Source organism: Toxotes jaculatrix, chromosome 15 (genome assembly GCF_017976425.1).
Source record: "Toxotes jaculatrix isolate fToxJac2 chromosome 15, fToxJac2.pri, whole genome shotgun sequence".
Lineage (NCBI taxonomy): Eukaryota > Metazoa > Chordata > Actinopteri > Toxotidae > Toxotes > Toxotes jaculatrix.
Genome location: NC_054408.1, coordinates 21372919 through 21391200, shown reverse-complemented (window position 1 = coordinate 21391200; position 18282 = coordinate 21372919). Strand labels below are relative to the sequence as shown.

Below are 18282 nucleotides of genomic sequence, written 5' to 3'. Positions count from 1 at the left end.
CTGTTAATTTTACTTGGTGGTTGTTTTCCAAAGGGACAACCTGGCCCCACAGGAGTCCGGGGTCCCGAGGGCCCTCAGGGACAGAGAGGAGAGACTGGTCATCAGGGTAGACCTGGACCAGTTGGCATCAGGGTTAGTTTTTTGCTTTAATTATACAATGCTCATACAGCACATCATAAGGGAGTGTTTAGAAACCTTTTGATGTGCTGTGATGGGAAACGTCCTCACAGTTGAATGGTGATGTTTGACAGGATAGCTTGTTTAGTTTGTCACAGTACTAAACATCTAACTGGAGAACTTTTGTGTTCAAAGGGACCCATGGGTACAGACGGTGGCCCAGGTACAAAAGGACCAGTGGTATGTACACAGTTATTTAATTTAAACAACATTTATATTCATGATATGAATACACGAATACACTGAGGCCATGTATAACGTGACTGACCATTCACAGGGTCATCTTGGTCCACAAGGTCAAGGCGGCCACCCTGGACCTCCCGGCCCACCAGGACCTCAGGGAAGCACTGGTCAGCCTGGTATCAAAGGACAACTGGTAAACTGGCTTTAAACTTTGAAAACTCTTGCTTTTTATTCATGGAATCTTTTAAAATCTTTACCAAAAGGTTTTTTGAACATTTGTGTCACAGGGAGATGTTGGTGTACCAGGATTTAAAGGAGAGGCTGGACCCAAAGGAGAACCTGTAAGCTCCAAATGTATCTGCATAAATAACTAGGTTTTAATTCTGCTCCACAAGCTCTATACAGTATAAGCTGCATGTGTGAATAAATAAAATTCATTTTAAGACAAAGACATATAATACAAGGAAGAAAAGACTTGCCTCTTGGTTTCAAGCAGGTTCTGGCTTGTGTGTTAACTCTCTAGGGCCCACCAGGCTCCCAGGGAGTGATTGGACCTCAGGGTGAGGAAGGAAAGCGAGGACTGCGTGGAGACCCCGGGTCTGTCGGCCCCCCTGGTCCTGTTGGTGAGAGAGTGAGTCAGCATCCTGCCTCCTACTGTAACATTCATCAGTCCTAGAACTGCACTTTGTGGACAGGGGTCATCGCAGCAATTAATTAAATCCAGAAAAGTAAACACTCTGGGAGGGAACAGAGACAAAATGAATCATGCTAGCAGATTAGTGTGTGACTTTGGAAATGCCCCCATTTATGGAATACACGATGGGGGCAAATAAGGTGGTTAGCACAGTCGCCTCCCTGAAAGAAGGTCCTGGGTTTGAATCCCAGGCAGCTGCGGCCTTTCTGTGTGAAAGCTTCATGTTCTCCTCGTGCCTGTATATAGTTTCCTCCTGGTGCTGTGGATTCCTGCCAAAAATTAGACAAACTGAAGAATCTAAATTGCAGATAGACTGGTGACTGCCCCCACAATGACCCTGAACAAAATACAGCCAGTATAAATTATGGATGAATGGTGGCTTTCCATATTACATTTGGTGGTATTGATACAGACCTCTACATGCAACCTTTTCCTAGGGAACTTTCTTAATACGAGGATTTAATCTTTACTCCACACAAACAGTTGTAAGCTATTTTTTGTATGGTACTCTCTTGTTGAACTTGTTGATGTGTTTTATAGGGAGCTCCTGGTAACAGAGGATTCCCTGGTGCTGATGGGCTGCCAGGACCTAAGGTACAGTATGTTTCAGACTTACTGTTTCTAGAAAATTGTCCACTTCAGTGTATGTGTGACAGCAATAACAAATGACCAAATAGGAAGAGCAAATTGAATGAATCATCTTTTTTTCTAAAGGGTGCTCAAGGAGATCGTGGCATATCTGGACCTCCAGGGCCCAAAGGTTCTCTAGGAGACCCTGGCCGTACAGGAGAACCTGGTCTACCAGGTGCAAGGGTAACACTGAAGAGCTTGACATTTTACTTTTCTCTGTTAATTCATTCTCTGCATGTAATAGGTTTATTTCCATCTCCCCAGTTTCCATTAATTATGTTTTTGATCTCTCTTTCAAAGGGACTTACTGGTACCCCTGGAGTCCAGGGGGCAGAAGGAAAGCCAGGACCACTGGTAGGTCACAGTGCTTAGTCACAAATTAGTCACTGAACTTAAACTGCGTTATACTTACAATCACTCCAAGTTAGCTTTAAAGTTATGATAAATTATCATTGTTGGTTAAGTCAAACTATGATTTTTCTTCTTATAAAGGGTGCCCCAGGTGAGGATGGTCGTCCAGGCCCTGCAGGGTCCATCGGAAACAGAGGCCCCGCAGGAACCATGGGAGTACCAGGCCCCAAGGGCTTCAATGTAAGAGTCACTCTAAACTTTGCATTAACAATCAGTCTGATCAGTCTGTGTATCCTCAGTTCTGTTTCTCATTCTAAACATGTTTTATTTTCCAAGGGTGACCCAGGAAAGACAGGTGAACAAGGATCTGCAGGAGTGCCAGGTCAAAGAGTGAGTACTATTTATGAAAAAATTGTGTGTTTTGCTAATTCATGCCCATTTACTAATACAAATCCAGTCATTGATCCATCAGAAGCAAGTACAGCAAGAATACAGTTGAATGAACCTACTGCAGCATGTTCGGTCTGTTGAACTGGCTTCAGTAATGTTGTACTTACTACATTTCTGTGCCGTTTTTTTATTCTTCTTTTTGTATTTTCTTTACTTCACTTTGATTCTGCAACAGTCCACTTTACCACAGAGATCACTAGTTTCTTCTTAATCTAATTTCATTTGACCTAAAAACCTCACACAGCTTTAGGAGATCAAGCAGCCCGTTCCTTTCAGAGTGTGGAAAGGTTTTTAACGGCCCCTTTGTTTTCAGGGTCCTCCTGGAAAAGATGGAGAAGTTGGCCCTGCTGGCCCCCCTGGGCCACCTGTAAGTGTCCAGTTTCTCATTTGTTATATTAATTGCATTTTTTCCTGATATCATAAATGACTCAAACATTAATATCTGCCCTCACAGGGTGTTGCAGGGGACAGAGGAGAGCAAGGACCTCCAGGTGTAAATGGATTCCAGGTATATAAATGTCTTTAGCTGGTAGTTAAATGTGAGAAATGATTAGACCTCAGTCTGTGCAGCAGAAATACTCTGTTTAATTGTTCTTGTGTGTTTTTAGGGTTTGCCTGGAAATCAAGGCCCCCCTGGAGAACCTGGAAAACCAGGTGATCAAGTGAGTATGACAAAAGCTTTTTTTGAGCCTTATCAAATGTTGATTAATACATCAATGTTGTTTAGTGTCCTAATACATGTTAAATCGTTTGAAATGTCACATATGGAGCTCGACAGTGATCAGGATTCAGTCTGGATTCAACAAATCATATCATACCACTGTTTGTTATTTTCAGGGAATTCCTGGAGAGCTTGGTTCTGTGGGTCAGATTGGACCAAGGGTAGGTGAATAACATCATTTCAGCTACTCTGAGGCAGATGGTGACTCTGACTACCTGATACTGAAACTGATGATTTTTTTTTTCTCTAGGGTGAGCGTGGAATTCCCGGGGAAAGAGGAGAACTGGGCCCGACTGGTCTGCAGGGACCTAAAGGAATCCCTGGCGCACCTGGTCCAGATGGGCCAAAGGTACTATGACAGTGGCACAACCTGTGTGTACAGCAAAAGATACTACTCAGTGACAAACAATTTGCACCACTGACAGACAAGAAAAAGGACTAACTTTGCCGTTTGTCAATGAAGGGTAGCCCCGGTCCTCCCGGTGCTCTAGGTGATGTGGGTCCTCCAGGTCTTCAGGGAATGCCGGGAGAGAGGGGCATCTCTGGCCCTCCTGGGCCTAAAGGTGACAGAGTAAGTTTGTCATCATCTTCTTTTTATATTGTTAACTCTTACTCATGATCTATCATTCATAGCACACGTAAAAATAACAACACAAATGTATCTTGATTGCAAAATATTTGTGGGGTTGAAAACATGATAACAATTTGATCTTTTAGAAAAGTACTTCAGTCTTTGGAAGACGTCAGTTGTTATAAACTTATATTCAGTGAGTCTGAGTTGCCTGTTAAGTTAGTTTCTGTTCAAAGTGAGTGTGACTCTGATCTGTGCTCTGTCTCTCTCTGCTGAATAAAGGAGCCTAACACTTTTCTTGCTGTCTGTATAGGGAGCAGTTGGTGAGAAAGGATCAGAAGGTACACCTGGAAATGACGGAGCAAGAGTAAGAAAAACATCTTTGACTGCAAACACATTTAGTCTCAGCTCCTCAGCCATGAACAAAGAAGTTCAATTTACACTTACAAAAAAAAAAAAAAAAATTCTGATGAGCAAGCTCGAGACTTCGCAGCTCTTTAAAGAAATGTGTCCACTGATGTGACTGTACAAGTTACTGGTAACAGCGATGAGCGGAGAACCCTAACCAGATTTTCTTCCTGTCAACAGGGGGCCCCAGGTCCTGTTGGCCCGTTAGGACCTGCTGGACCAAGTGGTGAGAAGGTACAGTTTTTCTTATCTTTCTCACACATGTTAAAAACTGCTATTCACATCACAGTGATTCAAGGTTGCGACTGTAGGAAATGAAGTTGTTTTTAGGAAAGCGTCAGTTCCCTGGATGCCCACTATGCTGTTAATCCTGCTGCTTATTTTCTTGGCTCTGTCTGATAGTATCTTCCAGCTTGTGAAGGACAGTCTTTGGCTTGCACTGCTTTTACAAACATAAACATACTGGATTTATGGGACTGCACAGGCTCAGTAAATGACTGTAGAAATTATTGTAGGTAAACTTATAGTATCTTTGCAGGGTGAACCTGGACCCAAAGGACCTTCTGGACCCCCAGGATCCAGAGGAGTGCCTGTGAGTAGACATGGCCAGTGTTTTCAACTTGTACACTAAGGCTGTTTTGGCATATTTGGTGTATCACACTGCAGTGCATTGAGTATATGAACTATAGGTTATTACATGATGAAACAAAAACATCTTCTACCACAGGGAGCAAGAGGTGACCCTGGTCCAATTGGTGCTGTTGGATTTGCTGGACCCCCTGTAAGTAGTTGTATATCCGAAAACTACTCATTTACCATTTATTTATTTAATTATCTGTTTTTAATCTATTTTTTACAACATTACCTGCACTTTACAGGGTCCTGATGGTCAACCTGGAGTCAAGGGAGAGCCTGGAGAGCCAGGCCAGAAAGGAGACGCTGGATCACCAGGACCTCAAGGCTTGGCTGGGGCTCATGGACCTCCTGTGAGTTTCAAATACAGTATAAAGACATTACATGGAGAATGCTCTTAGTAGTAGTTGTTCAAGTAGCTGTGTACCAACCACTCGATGTCCTAAACAGTATCATCCATCATCTCTCTTATTTCGTCCAGTTTGGAAGTTTTGATGTATCAATTCCTACAAAATAAGTCATCATGTGTTCACTGTCTTCAAAGTTCCAGAGAACTTAACTTTCATATTTTGGAAGCGTGCTGCTGATAAATGTTTTTCTGATTACATCCTATTTGTTCAGGGGCCAATTGGTGTTGCTGGACTGAAAGGCGGAAGAGGAACACAGGGTGCACCAGTAAGATCACTTTATAATTACAGAGGTGTTATTACAAGGTGAAATTAAATGATTACAAAATGATTTGACTGTTTGTCAAACAGTTGCATTCTGTTATAGTGTTATTTTTCTGCCTCTAGGGTCCCACTGGTTTCCCTGGATCTGCAGGAAGAGTCGGACCACCAGGCCCCACTGTGAGTATTATTCTCCCTGTGAAAGAAAACACATCAAGTGAAGGACACCAGCATCAAACCTCAAATCAGAGTTTGAAAAAATTCCTCCAAACGTCAAACACTGAAACACCATGTGCACCATGACTGTACCTGTTTAACAGTTTAGCTCTGAAATAGATGTTCTGTCTTAAAACGGTCTGTGAGGTAAAACCTTGTGTGGACACATGTCTTCAGTAGAAAGTTGGATTTGAAAATGAGTTTTGAATAGAAAACATGAAGTAATATTTACTGGAAACAACAACAGTTAGTGATGCAAATACTGACTTTACTCTTCTTCACTGAATCATCATCATCCTTCAGCACTGTTGTGGGTCTCACAGGTGTAGCAACAAATCATTTTCAATTAGTAGCCATTGTAAAGGACAGTCTGAGTGAATCTTTATCCAATAACACAATGGCCTGAGGTGTACAGGACCTACATACATTTGTATTTAATACAATATGACCACATGCTACTTGTCTCATGACTGTAACCACTCCTGCCAGGGTCCAGTTGGAGAACCTGGACCCCTTGGACCTCCAGGGAAAGAAGGACCTGCTGGTCTTCGTGGAGACCATGGACCTCCTGGAAGACAAGGAGAGCGAGGCCCACCAGGACCACCTGGCAGCCCAGGAGACAAAGGAGACTCTGGAGAGGATGGACCCACGGTAAACTGTCAATTTGATGTTCACTGAGACCATAAACTATAATGTCTAAATTGGAATATTGTGAGAAACAAGTGTTTACTCTAATTAACTTTAGGATTTGGTGAAAGAGCTTTTTTTTTTATTGCTCTGTGTTGTTTCAGTAAAGGTCAGTAAAGGTCTTTTCACTGATCCCAGCACACTGATCATAACTAAGGGGACCATCCTTCTTAAACACAGATTAATCTGAAATAAACCGTATGGTTGTTGGTCACTGTCAAACAGACATATTATATCACGTTGGGAGACACATGTCGACACAGTCTCAAAGCCATAACACAGAAAGTGGACTCTGTCAGTATTTAATCTTAATGCTCTGTGGGTGGTGATCTTTGCTTTAGGGTCCTGATGGTCCTCCAGGCCCAGCTGGAACTACAGGACAGAGAGGCATTGTGGGTCTTCCTGGTCAGAGAGGAGAGCGTGGGATGCCAGGCCTTCCTGGACCAGCGGTCTGTATCACTGATGTCCTGTCACATGATCTTCTTTCTTCATTACATGACTAGCCATATTTGGATTTAGCCTTTCATTTTATTTCAGTGTTTCTACAATTTACAATTAATACTAATGTGTCTTTTGATTGTGTGCAGTGGGTGGAATGGTCCTTTAAGTGCTCCATCATGAGTTACCTGTTTCTTTTTCTCAGGGTCCACCAGGAAAACAGGGAGCCCCAGGACCATCCGGAGATAAAGGCCCCCCAGGTCCAGTGGGTGCTCCTGGTGCTAATGGACCTCGTGGTGATCCTGGTCCTGATGTAAGTAAAAGTTGTAAAGTGGTTGTGGTTCTCAAGTTACATTACCCCAAGTATTTCTCTAATTGTTCACAGTTGTCTTAATGTGTTTGTGTGTGCTCCTCAGGGCCCTGCAGGATCTGACGGCCCACCAGGAAAGGATGGTGTTCTTGGACAAAGAGTAAGAGAGAAAAATAATTAAAATGCGACCTTTGTGTTGTTTTGCGTATTTCAAGTGTCTCACAGGTTTTACCTTCTCTAGGGAGACCGAGGAGATCCTGGTCCAGAGGGCTTAATTGGCCCACAGGGACTTCCTGGCCCTCCAGGCCCCGTTGGTGCACCGGGTGATGCTGGAAGAAGAGGAGAGGCTGTAAGTGGACTTTTTCACTGCTGATCCTCCCAGAACTGTCTGCTCTGTGTGTTAGTTTGTGTCTCTGTCGATCAACAGGATGCAAGAGAGTAATAACAGATTTACACATGTACTGAGAACACATAATGTTCTGAAGGCAGGCAGACTTGATTTCACCCCTGAGGGCATGTTGGAACATGAATGGACTTAATATGAAGTGATAGGAATGATATTTTGGGAATAATAAGGAGTTGGAGTTTTTCAGCGTTGGCAGAGGTCTGACCTCATCGGGGGCCGAATAATGATTTGAGTCTTTTACAGGGCTCAAGAGGACCTGTTGGTCCACCTGGCTCAGCTGGAAAGAGAGGATTAGTGGTGAGTATCCAAAATCCAACTCATAATGTCTTGAGGTAATGTGCTAAAAGAGCTTAAATACTCCAGACACATTGTAGATTTTCATAAATGACATTTTCTGATTCAGATGAACAGTACTGCTGATATTAGCCCAGAACCACCATGAAAACTTTCTGCTTTCAAAACAAATATGTAATGTGTTAAATCTTTCTTAATTCAGGGACCCCAAGGACCAAGAGGAGATAAGGGTGACCTGGGAGATCATGGAGAGAGAGGACAGAAGGGACATCGGGGTTTCACTGGTTTGCAGGGTCTTCCTGGACCTCCGGTAAGTCAGCGTGATGTTACGGTAACGAGAACATGTCTGGTTCACCTCAGAGCCTTTCCTGACACACACAGTTGTGTGTTTAGTCACAGTGTTCCTTCACTGCTCACGTTAACTTTGACAACCATGTTCTAATGCAGCAAGGCCTTGATCAAAAGTTCAAACTTATTTCACGTCACTTCACTTTTAATGATTTCTTTCAACACAGTTGAACTGTGTGATTTCACCTGAGTCTTCTGCTTACACTCTTCTCAATCTTGCTCCTGGTAACAGACTTGTGTTTCTGCTGTGTTGGCCCATTCGCTGTGTGAGAACACTCAGAGATTTAAAAAAAACAAACAAACAAAACACCACACCGACTCTGAAGCCACATTTAAAGGGACACACTAGATTGTCACCTCCTTGCACACTGTGTCATAAAAGTGCAGGTGTGTGTGTGTGGTGCAGGTGTTAATGTGAGGTTTCCTGTTTGAGTGTCATCCAACAGATTAGGTCATCAAGTGTAGGTACATTAAGGAGACTAAGGAATATTTATTTCTTGCTTTCAGGGTACAACAGGTGAGCAAGGAGCTCCAGGAATCGTTGGACCAAGTGGCGCGAGGGTAAATTATGAGTTATGACAGTATAATATCACATCATATCATAATCAAACTGCTACTTCTGAGGCTAAAAGTTAACAACTCTTAACTGAAATATGATTCAGGGGCCTCCTGGACCTATTGGGCCTCCTGGAAAGGAAGGATACGTTGGACAGCCAGGGCCAATGGGACCTCCTGGATCCCGTGGAATCAGTGGAGAAATTGGGCCAGAGGTATCATCTCGTTATACAGTAGAGAGGAAGTTCTTACTGTATCTACAGTATGTTGAATTAATGAAAGATACAGTAAGAGACTGTGTGACTTAGTAACTAAGACTGAACATCCTTTAAACAGATGCAAAGAACAAGGGAATGGTTTAAGACAACGTAAAAATATATACAGCAAAATAAAACACGCAACTATTCCTAAATCCACAGGGCCCTCCAGGAGAGCCCGGGCCCCCAGGGCCTCCCGGTCCCCCAGGACCTCCCATAGCTGCTATGGACGATCTCTTTGGAGGCCCTCAGGATTACGACTCCGGCCCCCCTCCTCCTCCTGAGTTCAGCGAGGATGAGGCTCTGCCCAACAGCAACTCCTCCACCATTGTGCCTGTCGACCCCGGCGTCCAGGCCACACTGAAGGCCCTCAGCAGCCAGATCGACAGCATGAAGAGCCCAGACGGCAGCAGGAAACATCCTGCCCGAACCTGTGATGACCTGAAGCGATGCTACCCCATGAAGAAGAGCGGTGAGTGTCGGTGACAATCACAGAGCGAGACGAGTGTTATGGGAGATTTTAAGCTGCTCCAAAAGGTCTGCTTTCAGAATAGTAGCTTGTTTTCTGCACTTAACATGACTAAACAAAACAGCAGTACACACAGAATGAGAGAGGAGTCTCACAGGCTGTGCAGTATGAATTTTAATCCCAACCTTCTTCCTCTAGTTTATCATGTTCTTATCTCAGCAGTTGTTTTTTTCCTCTTCATCTTCAAGTGCTTCTTTGTCATATGATAAATGCATAAATCTCATACGGACATGTCTCTGAGCTGTGAAATAAAGCTGCTAGCATGTAATATCACTGATTTATTTTATCACAGCAGCTGTAGAATAAATCAGCACTGTGGCTAAAAGCATGTGCTGCATTTCCAAAATTCCAAGTCCTTCCACCTCCTGATCATTTTGTTATGTAGGAGAGTACTGGGTGGATCCAAACCAAGGCAGTTCTGAGGATGCCATCAAAGTGCACTGCAACATGGACACCGGAGAGACCTGCATCTCTGCCAACCCGTCCAGCATACCTCGTAAAGTGTGGTGGAGCTCTTCCAGGAACAAACCTGTGTGGTTCGGAGCTGACATCAACAGTGGAACACATGTGAGTGCTTACATTTTGATGATGGGGGGGTAGCAGGGCTGTGAACGGCAAACGCACAGTAAAGTTGTTGAACTTTATAGAAAGTCTTCAACAACTCTCTTTCTTTATAGAAAGAGAGTCTTGTAAAGGATTTGGTGCTGTAATTGAAATAATAGGCCAGCTACAGACTAAATGAGGAAGGTACCCTCAGACGTGATGCAGCACAACTGAATTTTGGGGGGAAAACAATGAAAACCTCATGCTGTATTTTTAGTTTAGTGCATCTTGGCTTACAAGTTGTTGTTTTTTAGGCTCTGTACTGATTGCTATGTTTGTTTCTGCAGTTTACTTATGGCAACAAAGATCAGCAAGCGAACTCCATCACAGTGCAGATGACCTTCATCCGCCTCCTGTCCAAAGAGGCATCCCAGACCATCACCTACCACTGCAAGAACTCTGTGGGCTATAAGGATGAGCAGATGGGCAACTTGAAGAAAGCTGTAATCCTCAAAGGCTCCAACGATCTGGAGCTTAAAGCAGAGGGAAACAACCGCTTCAGATACACAGTGGTGGAGGACTCCTGCTCGGTAAGTTCCCACATTTCAGTTGTGGCTTTGCTCTTTTAACATTTTCATTAATTATTAAATCTATCAAAGGTGTTGTGAAGCAGGTCACATTCTATGTTTTTCTTTTTAATTGAATAAGCCAATGTGATGACCAAACCCAGTGTCTCAGTTTGTCTCTTAATAAGTGGGTCATTAATATATAATTTTCTCATTGTTTTAGCTTCTAAAAGTCCACCTTTCCTGTTGTGGTTTGGTCTTAAAAACTGACAGGCCATGTTAGCAATTAGCCAGTGAACAGAGTGGAACACTGACCATTAAAGAGCCAGATGTTTTCATCAGGAGTTAGTGGGGATCAAAACAGAGCTTACAGAGGAGTGAATATTAAATCTGCAAACGTCTCAAATACACGACTCCAGATTAACACTAATGTTGCTCAGTGTCTGCTCAGTGTGTAAATAGGTGACTGTGCTAACACATTAGCCACATCAACTTCAGGTTACACAGGCAAAGGAAGCTAATCTCTAAAGTCAGTGCCCAGATGACATCAAAGCAGCATCCAGCTGCACGATGAAAACACTGTTTACCAGTTTATTGAAAAGTATTTTTATGTGATGAAGAGAGCTGCAAAACTACTAAGAAACTGACTGAATTTCTGCTTGTCTCCCTTTCACAGCAAGCAAATGGCAAATGGGGCAAGACAGTGTTTGAGTACAGGACACAGAAAACAGCAAGACTTCCTATTGTGGATATTGCCCCTGTGGACATTGGTGGCCCAGATCAAGAGTTCGGCATCGATATCGGGCCCGTGTGCTTCCTGTAAGATCGCTAGCAGGGATGCGTCGAGGACAATCCTGAGACTGTTGAACTGACAGCTGACACGATCAGCCACATTGTACATACGAGTACTGAGAACTATTCTGGCCCTGTGGCAAGATATTTATTGTGCCTTTCGACCCAGTTCAAGACATCGAAGATTTGTAAGTTAGATGAATGTTTGGAATTTACAGGAAAAGAAAAAAAAAAATAGGTAAAAATCAGAATCATTCCTCTGTCTTCTTGTGAATGTTTGACTTTAAGCTTCATGCATTTCGAGGCTCACTGTGGTCTAGTTCGGTCCAAAGATCTTACTCTTTAACTTTATTTCACAAAACCACATTGCCAAAGATTTATGAATATAAAAGCTTTAAACTGTTAATTGTAACTGCTGTTTATAGGCCCGGAAAAATCCCACTGACGCTACGTCAAACGTTGTCCCGCCACTACTAATTGTTACAGACTAGTCTGTTATTTTTTTTTTTTTAATTTTATATGTCTGAATATAAAACAACATTGTGGTGCTATTGAGGAAACAAATACAGTTCAGGTATTTTCTCAAGACAGTTTTGATGAACCAATGTCTGTATCCAGTTATTCTAAACTCTGTACCTGATCACGTAGAACATTAAAGACACATTAAGACTGTCGATTCCTCAGTGTTAGCTACCTCGTCACCGAAACTGAGAAAACGATGACACTACATGTAAATCTTTTTTTCACAGGTGCTGTTTTGTAAGTAGTGTGATCTTTGTGCACGTCTCCCAGCTATGCGGTACAGGGCAGGGTTTGGGGATGCCAATAAAGATCTTTCTGTCAACGATGGAGAGATGAATGAGGTGTTGTGTGAGTGGTGTGTGGTGATTTGTAACGTTTTTCTGTCCCTCGACTTTCATACGGTACAGTAAACGGTAGCACAGAATATTCTATTTTTATGCATGTCAGTTCCCCCTTTGCAGTATCCTGGACTTATATGCTCTTGAAATCTTCTTCTTTTTTTTTTTCTTTTTTTTTATAATCAGTTTTATAGAATAAGGTGGCTGTGAGTGCCTGTTTGCTTTGTATTTCTTGCTATGCAACAAATTAAACAAAATGCTTGTTAATCCCCCTAAGCTCCTGTCATATTAATTCAGGTATAGTTAGGTCCTTTAAGTTTGTTATTTTGCACACAGACTCATTTTCTGACATATTTTTGTAGCTTAAAAACAAATGTACTTGACATAGTTCCAGTTGTTTCTAATGTAAACTGTTTGTTTTAAATTTTTATGAATGTGCCTTCAAGCAATTCCATTGTGATCACTTGGTTCATATTTGAGCATATTTATTATAGATTTGTAAAACTTTGCGAGGCTTGGCTGCCTGCTCACACCCCAGAGGCAGAGAGGAGATGGAGGAGGAGGAGGAGGAGGAGGGAGCTTTCCACACTGGAAGCAGATGCATTTCATCATTTGAAAATAAATATTGAAAATATTTCTCTCTGCCTGTTCTTGTTTGAGGAGAGTTCATTTAGTGCTTTCAAAAACTTTGCACCATAATAGAATCATTTCAGCCTCAAGAGGGTGTGAAATCTTGGGGCAAAAACAGGAAATCTGGGATGAATTTAGGAAAATGTGAAGCCAGACCACAGAATGAGAAAGTAGGACAATGGCAGAGTGAAGTGTTACTGAAACTGAAGAAAACACTAAAACAAGACTAAGAATCTCCAGCCATGCTGTCAGCTCTGTGCTGTACTTAGACACCGTGGTGCTTTCAACTAAATGCTAATGTAAGCATGCTAACAAGCTCACAATAACAATGCTGACATGCTGATGTTTAAGGTAATATTTCCTTGTTTACCCCGTACTGAGGTTTTGATCTGTATTAAATTCTATGGCAATCCATCCCATAGTTTTTAAGACATTTTAGTCTGGACATAGCAAACAACACTGCCATCCCTTAAACCACGCTGCTAGAGACAGCCAATTGTCGTTCTCAAATTCAAACACAAAAACTATTGTGTAGATTTTCTTTTTTGGTAAGATTTTCTTTAATAACTGTAACAGCAAAGTCAATGCAACCAAAAGTAAAATAATGGGAATAGTACTGCATGTATGGACAGTCTGTCCAAAAAAGTGCCTTCTGGTGAAAGAAAAGAGGTGAGCAAAATGATGACAAAGTAATAATATGAGACGTAAATACTGAAATGCTGACTCCAACTTGTGAAATGCAGAAAATAAAAACAAATAAACAGAACAAGAAGAAGAATAAAAACCCTCAATGTCAAAAAGAAAAGGTAGAAATGTCAGTACGTAATACATATATCCAACTGGATTAATTAACTACATAATGTGTGACTTCATGTCGAGTAAAATAAGCTACAGTATGTGCAGCATGTGATGTTATGGCCAAGCTGAAAGTTTGTGGTTCCATTCATTTTCTCGTGCCAGCTTGTGTTTGGCGTACAAACAGGAATGTGTCAACAATACAGAATTCAAATGGCGCGTACACACAAACTGTCTCATATGAAAAGTCTGCCACAGAGTGTACCATTCAGCTATTACTCCGCTATTTACATCTCTCATCGCCTGTGCAAGCAAAGGTTCTCAAACCTACTCCTCTCATTTTTTTTCTCTTTTTTTTTTACAAAAATAGTTCTTTTCTATAATGGATCTCAGTTTACCTTGAAATATCGAAAAACCAATCTAAATGCAAATGCATATAAACCTCAAGATGAAAACTGTGACATCTCGACTCAGCTGTGGAGTGGGTTTTGGCACTTCTTCATACAAACAAGATAAAAGTATGCGACAAGGAGCATCTTCTTGACATCAGCAGCGGCTGTCTAGCGGGTCCAGAGAGAAGACGGTGCCCTCTAAGGTTAGTCCCATTTTGAACCCCTCCTGGAAGACAAGTCAGTGGACAGCTGAGACATTCAGTGACCGCGCACCGCTGACATGGTCTCTGTGAGATTACATGTGCCATTGTTTCTGATTTAACAAAAAAGGGGGGTCTGAATGATGTTTAGATTAGAGCCAATGGGAAAAGGTCGTAAACCTCTGAGGTTAAGAAAGAATGAAATGCTGAACAAAAGAGAGATTACAACACTGCTGCTCCGTCATGCTTGGTCATGCGCCACATACAGATCATAAACTCAAGCAGACACAGCAAGGCATGCACCGTGATGGAGGAGGCCCTGGTGAAGCTCATTTATATCGGAGGGAAAAGTCATACTTTATTTTGCAAAAAGTAAATGTTGCCAAACTGGACTCGTAATTGCTTTATTGTGCTCTTTTATAATGCATGATCGCATGCTTTTATTACCGTAATGAAAAGCTAACTGATAGAAGATGCCCCTCTCACATCTTTATGTGCAAAAATAAACATTTTAGAGCATAAGAAGTGTTTGCTCACATCAGTTAATCAAGCACAGAGTCTGCTGTCGTCGAGAGACAAAAGAAGCTCATCATCTACAGAGCGAGAGAGCTGAGATAATAAAGAAGCTGCTGATTAATGACACCATGCATCACAATCAATTTCAGTTAAACACGAGAACATGCGGCAGCTTTCAAAGCATGCGAGACAAAAACACAACCACAGTCACAGCACACAGAGCAAAGAGTACAAACCATCTCTGACGCTACAAGTAGAAAGAACAAGAGATGAATCCAGATGTTAATACTTAAGGACAGGAAGAAGCTGAAGGAAATGTTTGCACTCAAAAGAAAAAAGTGTATCAGAGCAACACTGCCTCCTACTGGCAACACACAGCAAAAACTCAGCAGTTATTTGGCAAACGGACACACAAAAGTTGCTGCTGTTGTTCAGCAGAAGTCATTATTTACTGATCAGACTGTAATTCAAAACCTTGTATGCTTTACACAGACCCACAGAGAACGACTGGCTCCTGTAGGTATGAGTTTAACCACTTGACAATTCAAATGACTGCAATGGTTCTCAAACTTTTCTCATACTCACTTTGGAAGCAGCTAAAATGCATATTCCTCAAATATCACTGTGAACCAACTCCATCCTTCTCAACCATTAACAATGATGGGAAATTCATACATGTAAAAACATCATATGGAAATTTACTGGAATCAACAAATATTTGAGCATTAACTTAATATGATGGGCTCATTAATTCCGACTTGAGCAGCAGCCATGGTGAGAACATGCTGTGTGTCTTTACCAGATGTCAAGTTTCCTCTGCTAATAATAAAAACAATATGAAGCAGCCACTTCAGTTTCTTCCCTGAGGAGACGACTTTGAACACATTATTCATGTTCAGCCCAGTTAACTCGCATTCTGAAAGCTTCAGGAAAGCTTGTGTTTCAAGGTCGGTGTTTTTTTTTAAGAGTGCAACAAAATGAGTCCATTTTTGAATGTTATTTGGTTGAAATAATGTGACCAATAAAATGAACTGGATAATTCCATTCACCTTACCCTGAGCTAAATAAGCAGGATGGAAAGGTTTGTGGGCAACACTTCACTGTAAGTCAATTTGAGCTTTTATGAGCAGCACGCAGACATTTAATAAATGGTCTAAACACATTATAGTGCAGTGGTATACAGATATCAGGACATCTTAAGTGTTTATTAATGCACAGTATTTGCCAGCAACTATAACTTCTCCCATGAAGACATGTTTTATATTATTACAACTGTTTTACAACATTGTCATTCGTGATGTGTTCACACAGACGCTTCCACATACAGGTGTCCACAGGATGAGTTACAGTCGTTGTACATTAATAAACACATATTTGCTTATAATGACATTATAATGGCTTAATAACCATTTATTAAATGTTAAGGAATACTCTTAACAGTAAAGTGTCACACATCTGTTATATTTTCTCAGCTGTGTCCAAATAAATCTTGATATCTCTGACCACATGAGTTAGATGATTGCACTTAAGCTCCTTTCAGCATTTCTCCAGCTTCCCTTACCTTTAACGGAAACAGTAGAATCTGGACAGGCCCCTTGTAAAAATACTGTTATTGACTTTTTATTCTTACATCCAGACAGAAGGGTGCAGCTGTTATTTCTGATAAGCCACAATCATCTTTTTTGTTTTGTTTAGAATTTCTGAATAATGAATACAATGTTAAACTCAGTTGTTCATTTCCTGCTCCATCAGACCACATACAGTCACATTCAACCTGTGTTTCTGTAATATTAAGACATTTCCACTGAATTCTGAGAACGTTTGAGCTTCTTTTCACATAGAAAAGCATGAAGGAGCATGAAAATAGAGCTGGGTGATACAAAGAAGACTTTTTTATTAATGCGGTTAGTTATGAATCCTTAATTGGTTTCACATCCCTAATAAATCTGAATAAAGAAGTAAGTCATATTCCCCACTGAGTCAGCTGGGGATTTCATTAAAATCTTATTGTGCTATTAGGTATAATCTATTTTAACATTAATAATTAAAAAAAAAAGTTTAGAGTACACAACAGGCCGATTAAGATGAAACTGTCCACAAATGATTCAGCAGTGCTGCACACCACTGTTACAAAACTGAGGCAAGTTTAGCGTTTGGCTCAACAGGCATCGCCCATGATGCACAAAGCCTTTGCTCATAAAAACAACAGAAATGTTTTATCTTCAAAGAGCTGATTCTGATAATAAGAGAGACAGCAGACCCGGGTTTCACAGTTTAATCAGCCTCCCTGCAGTTATTTAACAAAAAGAAAAGAAAAAAGAAAAAGGAAAACTATGTGGAGGAATCAGACAGAGACAGACAGACAGGTGCTCACCTGCATCTCATCCAGCTTTGACTGAATATCTGGAGGGAAGTCAGCTGCCCCGCAGGTGAACGGATCAAATGGCTCAGCACCAAATAAATCTTTCCCTTTAAACACAGACAGCAGACAAACACTGCACAGACTGGAGAGGAAAAATATGTTCAATAGACAGTGACTTCATATTTTGTACGTGTCGTACTACACATACAGTATTTAAACAAAAACCAAGTGAGTTTATAACAGCTGCAAATCTTCAATTCTGAAGCCGGAGACCTAATTAAACATGCAGACCTTATGATTCAGAAAGTGAAAGTGCTGTGAAAGCTATTACTGACTTATATCAGGTGGCAATGTGGTTGGCGGTGGTGGTGGGCAGCCGTTACTGGCCGGTGTGGGCACCAGCGGTGTCACAGGGGAGAAGGGAACCATGTCGAAAATGTCTGTGGACTGCGGTTTCATGGAGATACTGCCTGCCTGTATGGAAAGTCAAGGGAAGGGAAACGGTTCAGGCAAGGTCAGACTTGTGTAAGCTTGCAGAAACACAAACTACAAAGCTATTTTTGCACAAAAAGCAAGAGAAGTAGCAGAAATAGCAAAAAAAAAAGGAGACAAAAGCAGGGGATAATAATAAGGCTTCAGGGACGGCGGCAAAGCACAGAGCGGGGGAAAAAGAGAAAGCGTAGGGTGTTTACGCGAGGCCGTGGGATGCTGCATCCCTCAGAAGGCTTAGGAGGAAGGAGAGCAGGTTTGGCAGGCGGAGGAGTTAGTAGCCCCGCGGACAAGTTGGACTCTGGCGAGCTCATAGGAGTGAGTGTGACAGAGGAGATTTCCAGACAGGACAGCGACTTGATGCTGTGACACCAGAAGAGAGAGGAGGGCCTCTGCAGCATGTAAGCTTCATTAGCTGCGCTTATGTGCAGCGGCTGAGAAAAAAAAAAAAAAAAGAAAAGATCGCAGACAGAAAACGACCAGAGACAGACAATGTTATTCAGTCTTGTAGAGTAGGAGAGGTGTGGGTAATTGCATTCACAGGAGGCTGTCACAAATACTGGCAGTTGCCCCAGTGAGATGGCGAATATATCACATTCCTCATCAGACCA

At 41.8% G+C, this 18282-nt stretch overlaps 2 protein-coding genes across 7 annotated transcripts in view; one reads left to right on the top strand and one right to left on the bottom strand.

Annotated features, from left to right (window-relative positions):
- col5a2a (collagen, type V, alpha 2a) overlaps nt 1–11692 on the top strand; it is a 37339-nt gene extending 25647 nt beyond the window's left edge. The window contains exons 19-54 of the mRNA XM_041056572.1: nt 34–132; nt 313–357; nt 455–553; nt 648–701; nt 884–991; nt 1595–1648; nt 1769–1867; nt 1985–2038; nt 2177–2275; nt 2372–2425; nt 2799–2852; nt 2940–2993; nt 3094–3147; nt 3323–3367; nt 3457–3555; nt 3670–3777; nt 4091–4144; nt 4366–4419; nt 4724–4777; nt 4913–4966; nt 5064–5171; nt 5440–5493; nt 5613–5666; nt 6192–6353; nt 6731–6838; nt 7033–7140; nt 7244–7297; nt 7379–7486; nt 7787–7840; nt 8040–8147; nt 8693–8746; nt 8848–8955; nt 9160–9469; nt 9912–10093; nt 10417–10659; nt 11312–11692. Coding sequence (XP_040912506.1) covers nt 34–132; nt 313–357; nt 455–553; nt 648–701; nt 884–991; nt 1595–1648; nt 1769–1867; nt 1985–2038; nt 2177–2275; nt 2372–2425; nt 2799–2852; nt 2940–2993; nt 3094–3147; nt 3323–3367; nt 3457–3555; nt 3670–3777; nt 4091–4144; nt 4366–4419; nt 4724–4777; nt 4913–4966; nt 5064–5171; nt 5440–5493; nt 5613–5666; nt 6192–6353; nt 6731–6838; nt 7033–7140; nt 7244–7297; nt 7379–7486; nt 7787–7840; nt 8040–8147; nt 8693–8746; nt 8848–8955; nt 9160–9469; nt 9912–10093; nt 10417–10659; nt 11312–11458 — 3357 coding nt within the window. The 3' untranslated portion in view covers nt 11459–11692. The remainder of the gene's footprint in view (nt 1–33; nt 133–312; nt 358–454; nt 554–647; nt 702–883; nt 992–1594; nt 1649–1768; nt 1868–1984; nt 2039–2176; nt 2276–2371; nt 2426–2798; nt 2853–2939; nt 2994–3093; nt 3148–3322; nt 3368–3456; nt 3556–3669; nt 3778–4090; nt 4145–4365; nt 4420–4723; nt 4778–4912; nt 4967–5063; nt 5172–5439; nt 5494–5612; nt 5667–6191; nt 6354–6730; nt 6839–7032; nt 7141–7243; nt 7298–7378; nt 7487–7786; nt 7841–8039; nt 8148–8692; nt 8747–8847; nt 8956–9159; nt 9470–9911; nt 10094–10416; nt 10660–11311) is intronic.
- A 247-nt stretch (nt 11693–11939) lies between these two features.
- Nucleotides 11940–18282, bottom strand: part of gulp1a (GULP PTB domain containing engulfment adaptor 1a) — a 65640-nt gene continuing 59297 nt past the window's right edge. For 5 of the 6 annotated variants that reach the window (XM_041056576.1, XM_041056573.1, XM_041056575.1 and 2 more), the window contains 3 exons: nt 17518–17656; nt 17195–17289; nt 11940–14330 (listed from right to left, as the gene is read on the bottom strand). In XM_041056576.1, coding sequence (XP_040912510.1) covers nt 14259–14330; nt 17195–17289; nt 17518–17656 — 306 coding nt within the window. In that variant the 3' untranslated portion in view covers nt 11940–14258. Of the gene's footprint in view, nt 14331–17194; nt 17290–17517; nt 17657–17874; nt 18106–18282 lie in introns of all 6 variants that reach the window. The other variant, XM_041056578.1, reaches the window with a different exon arrangement.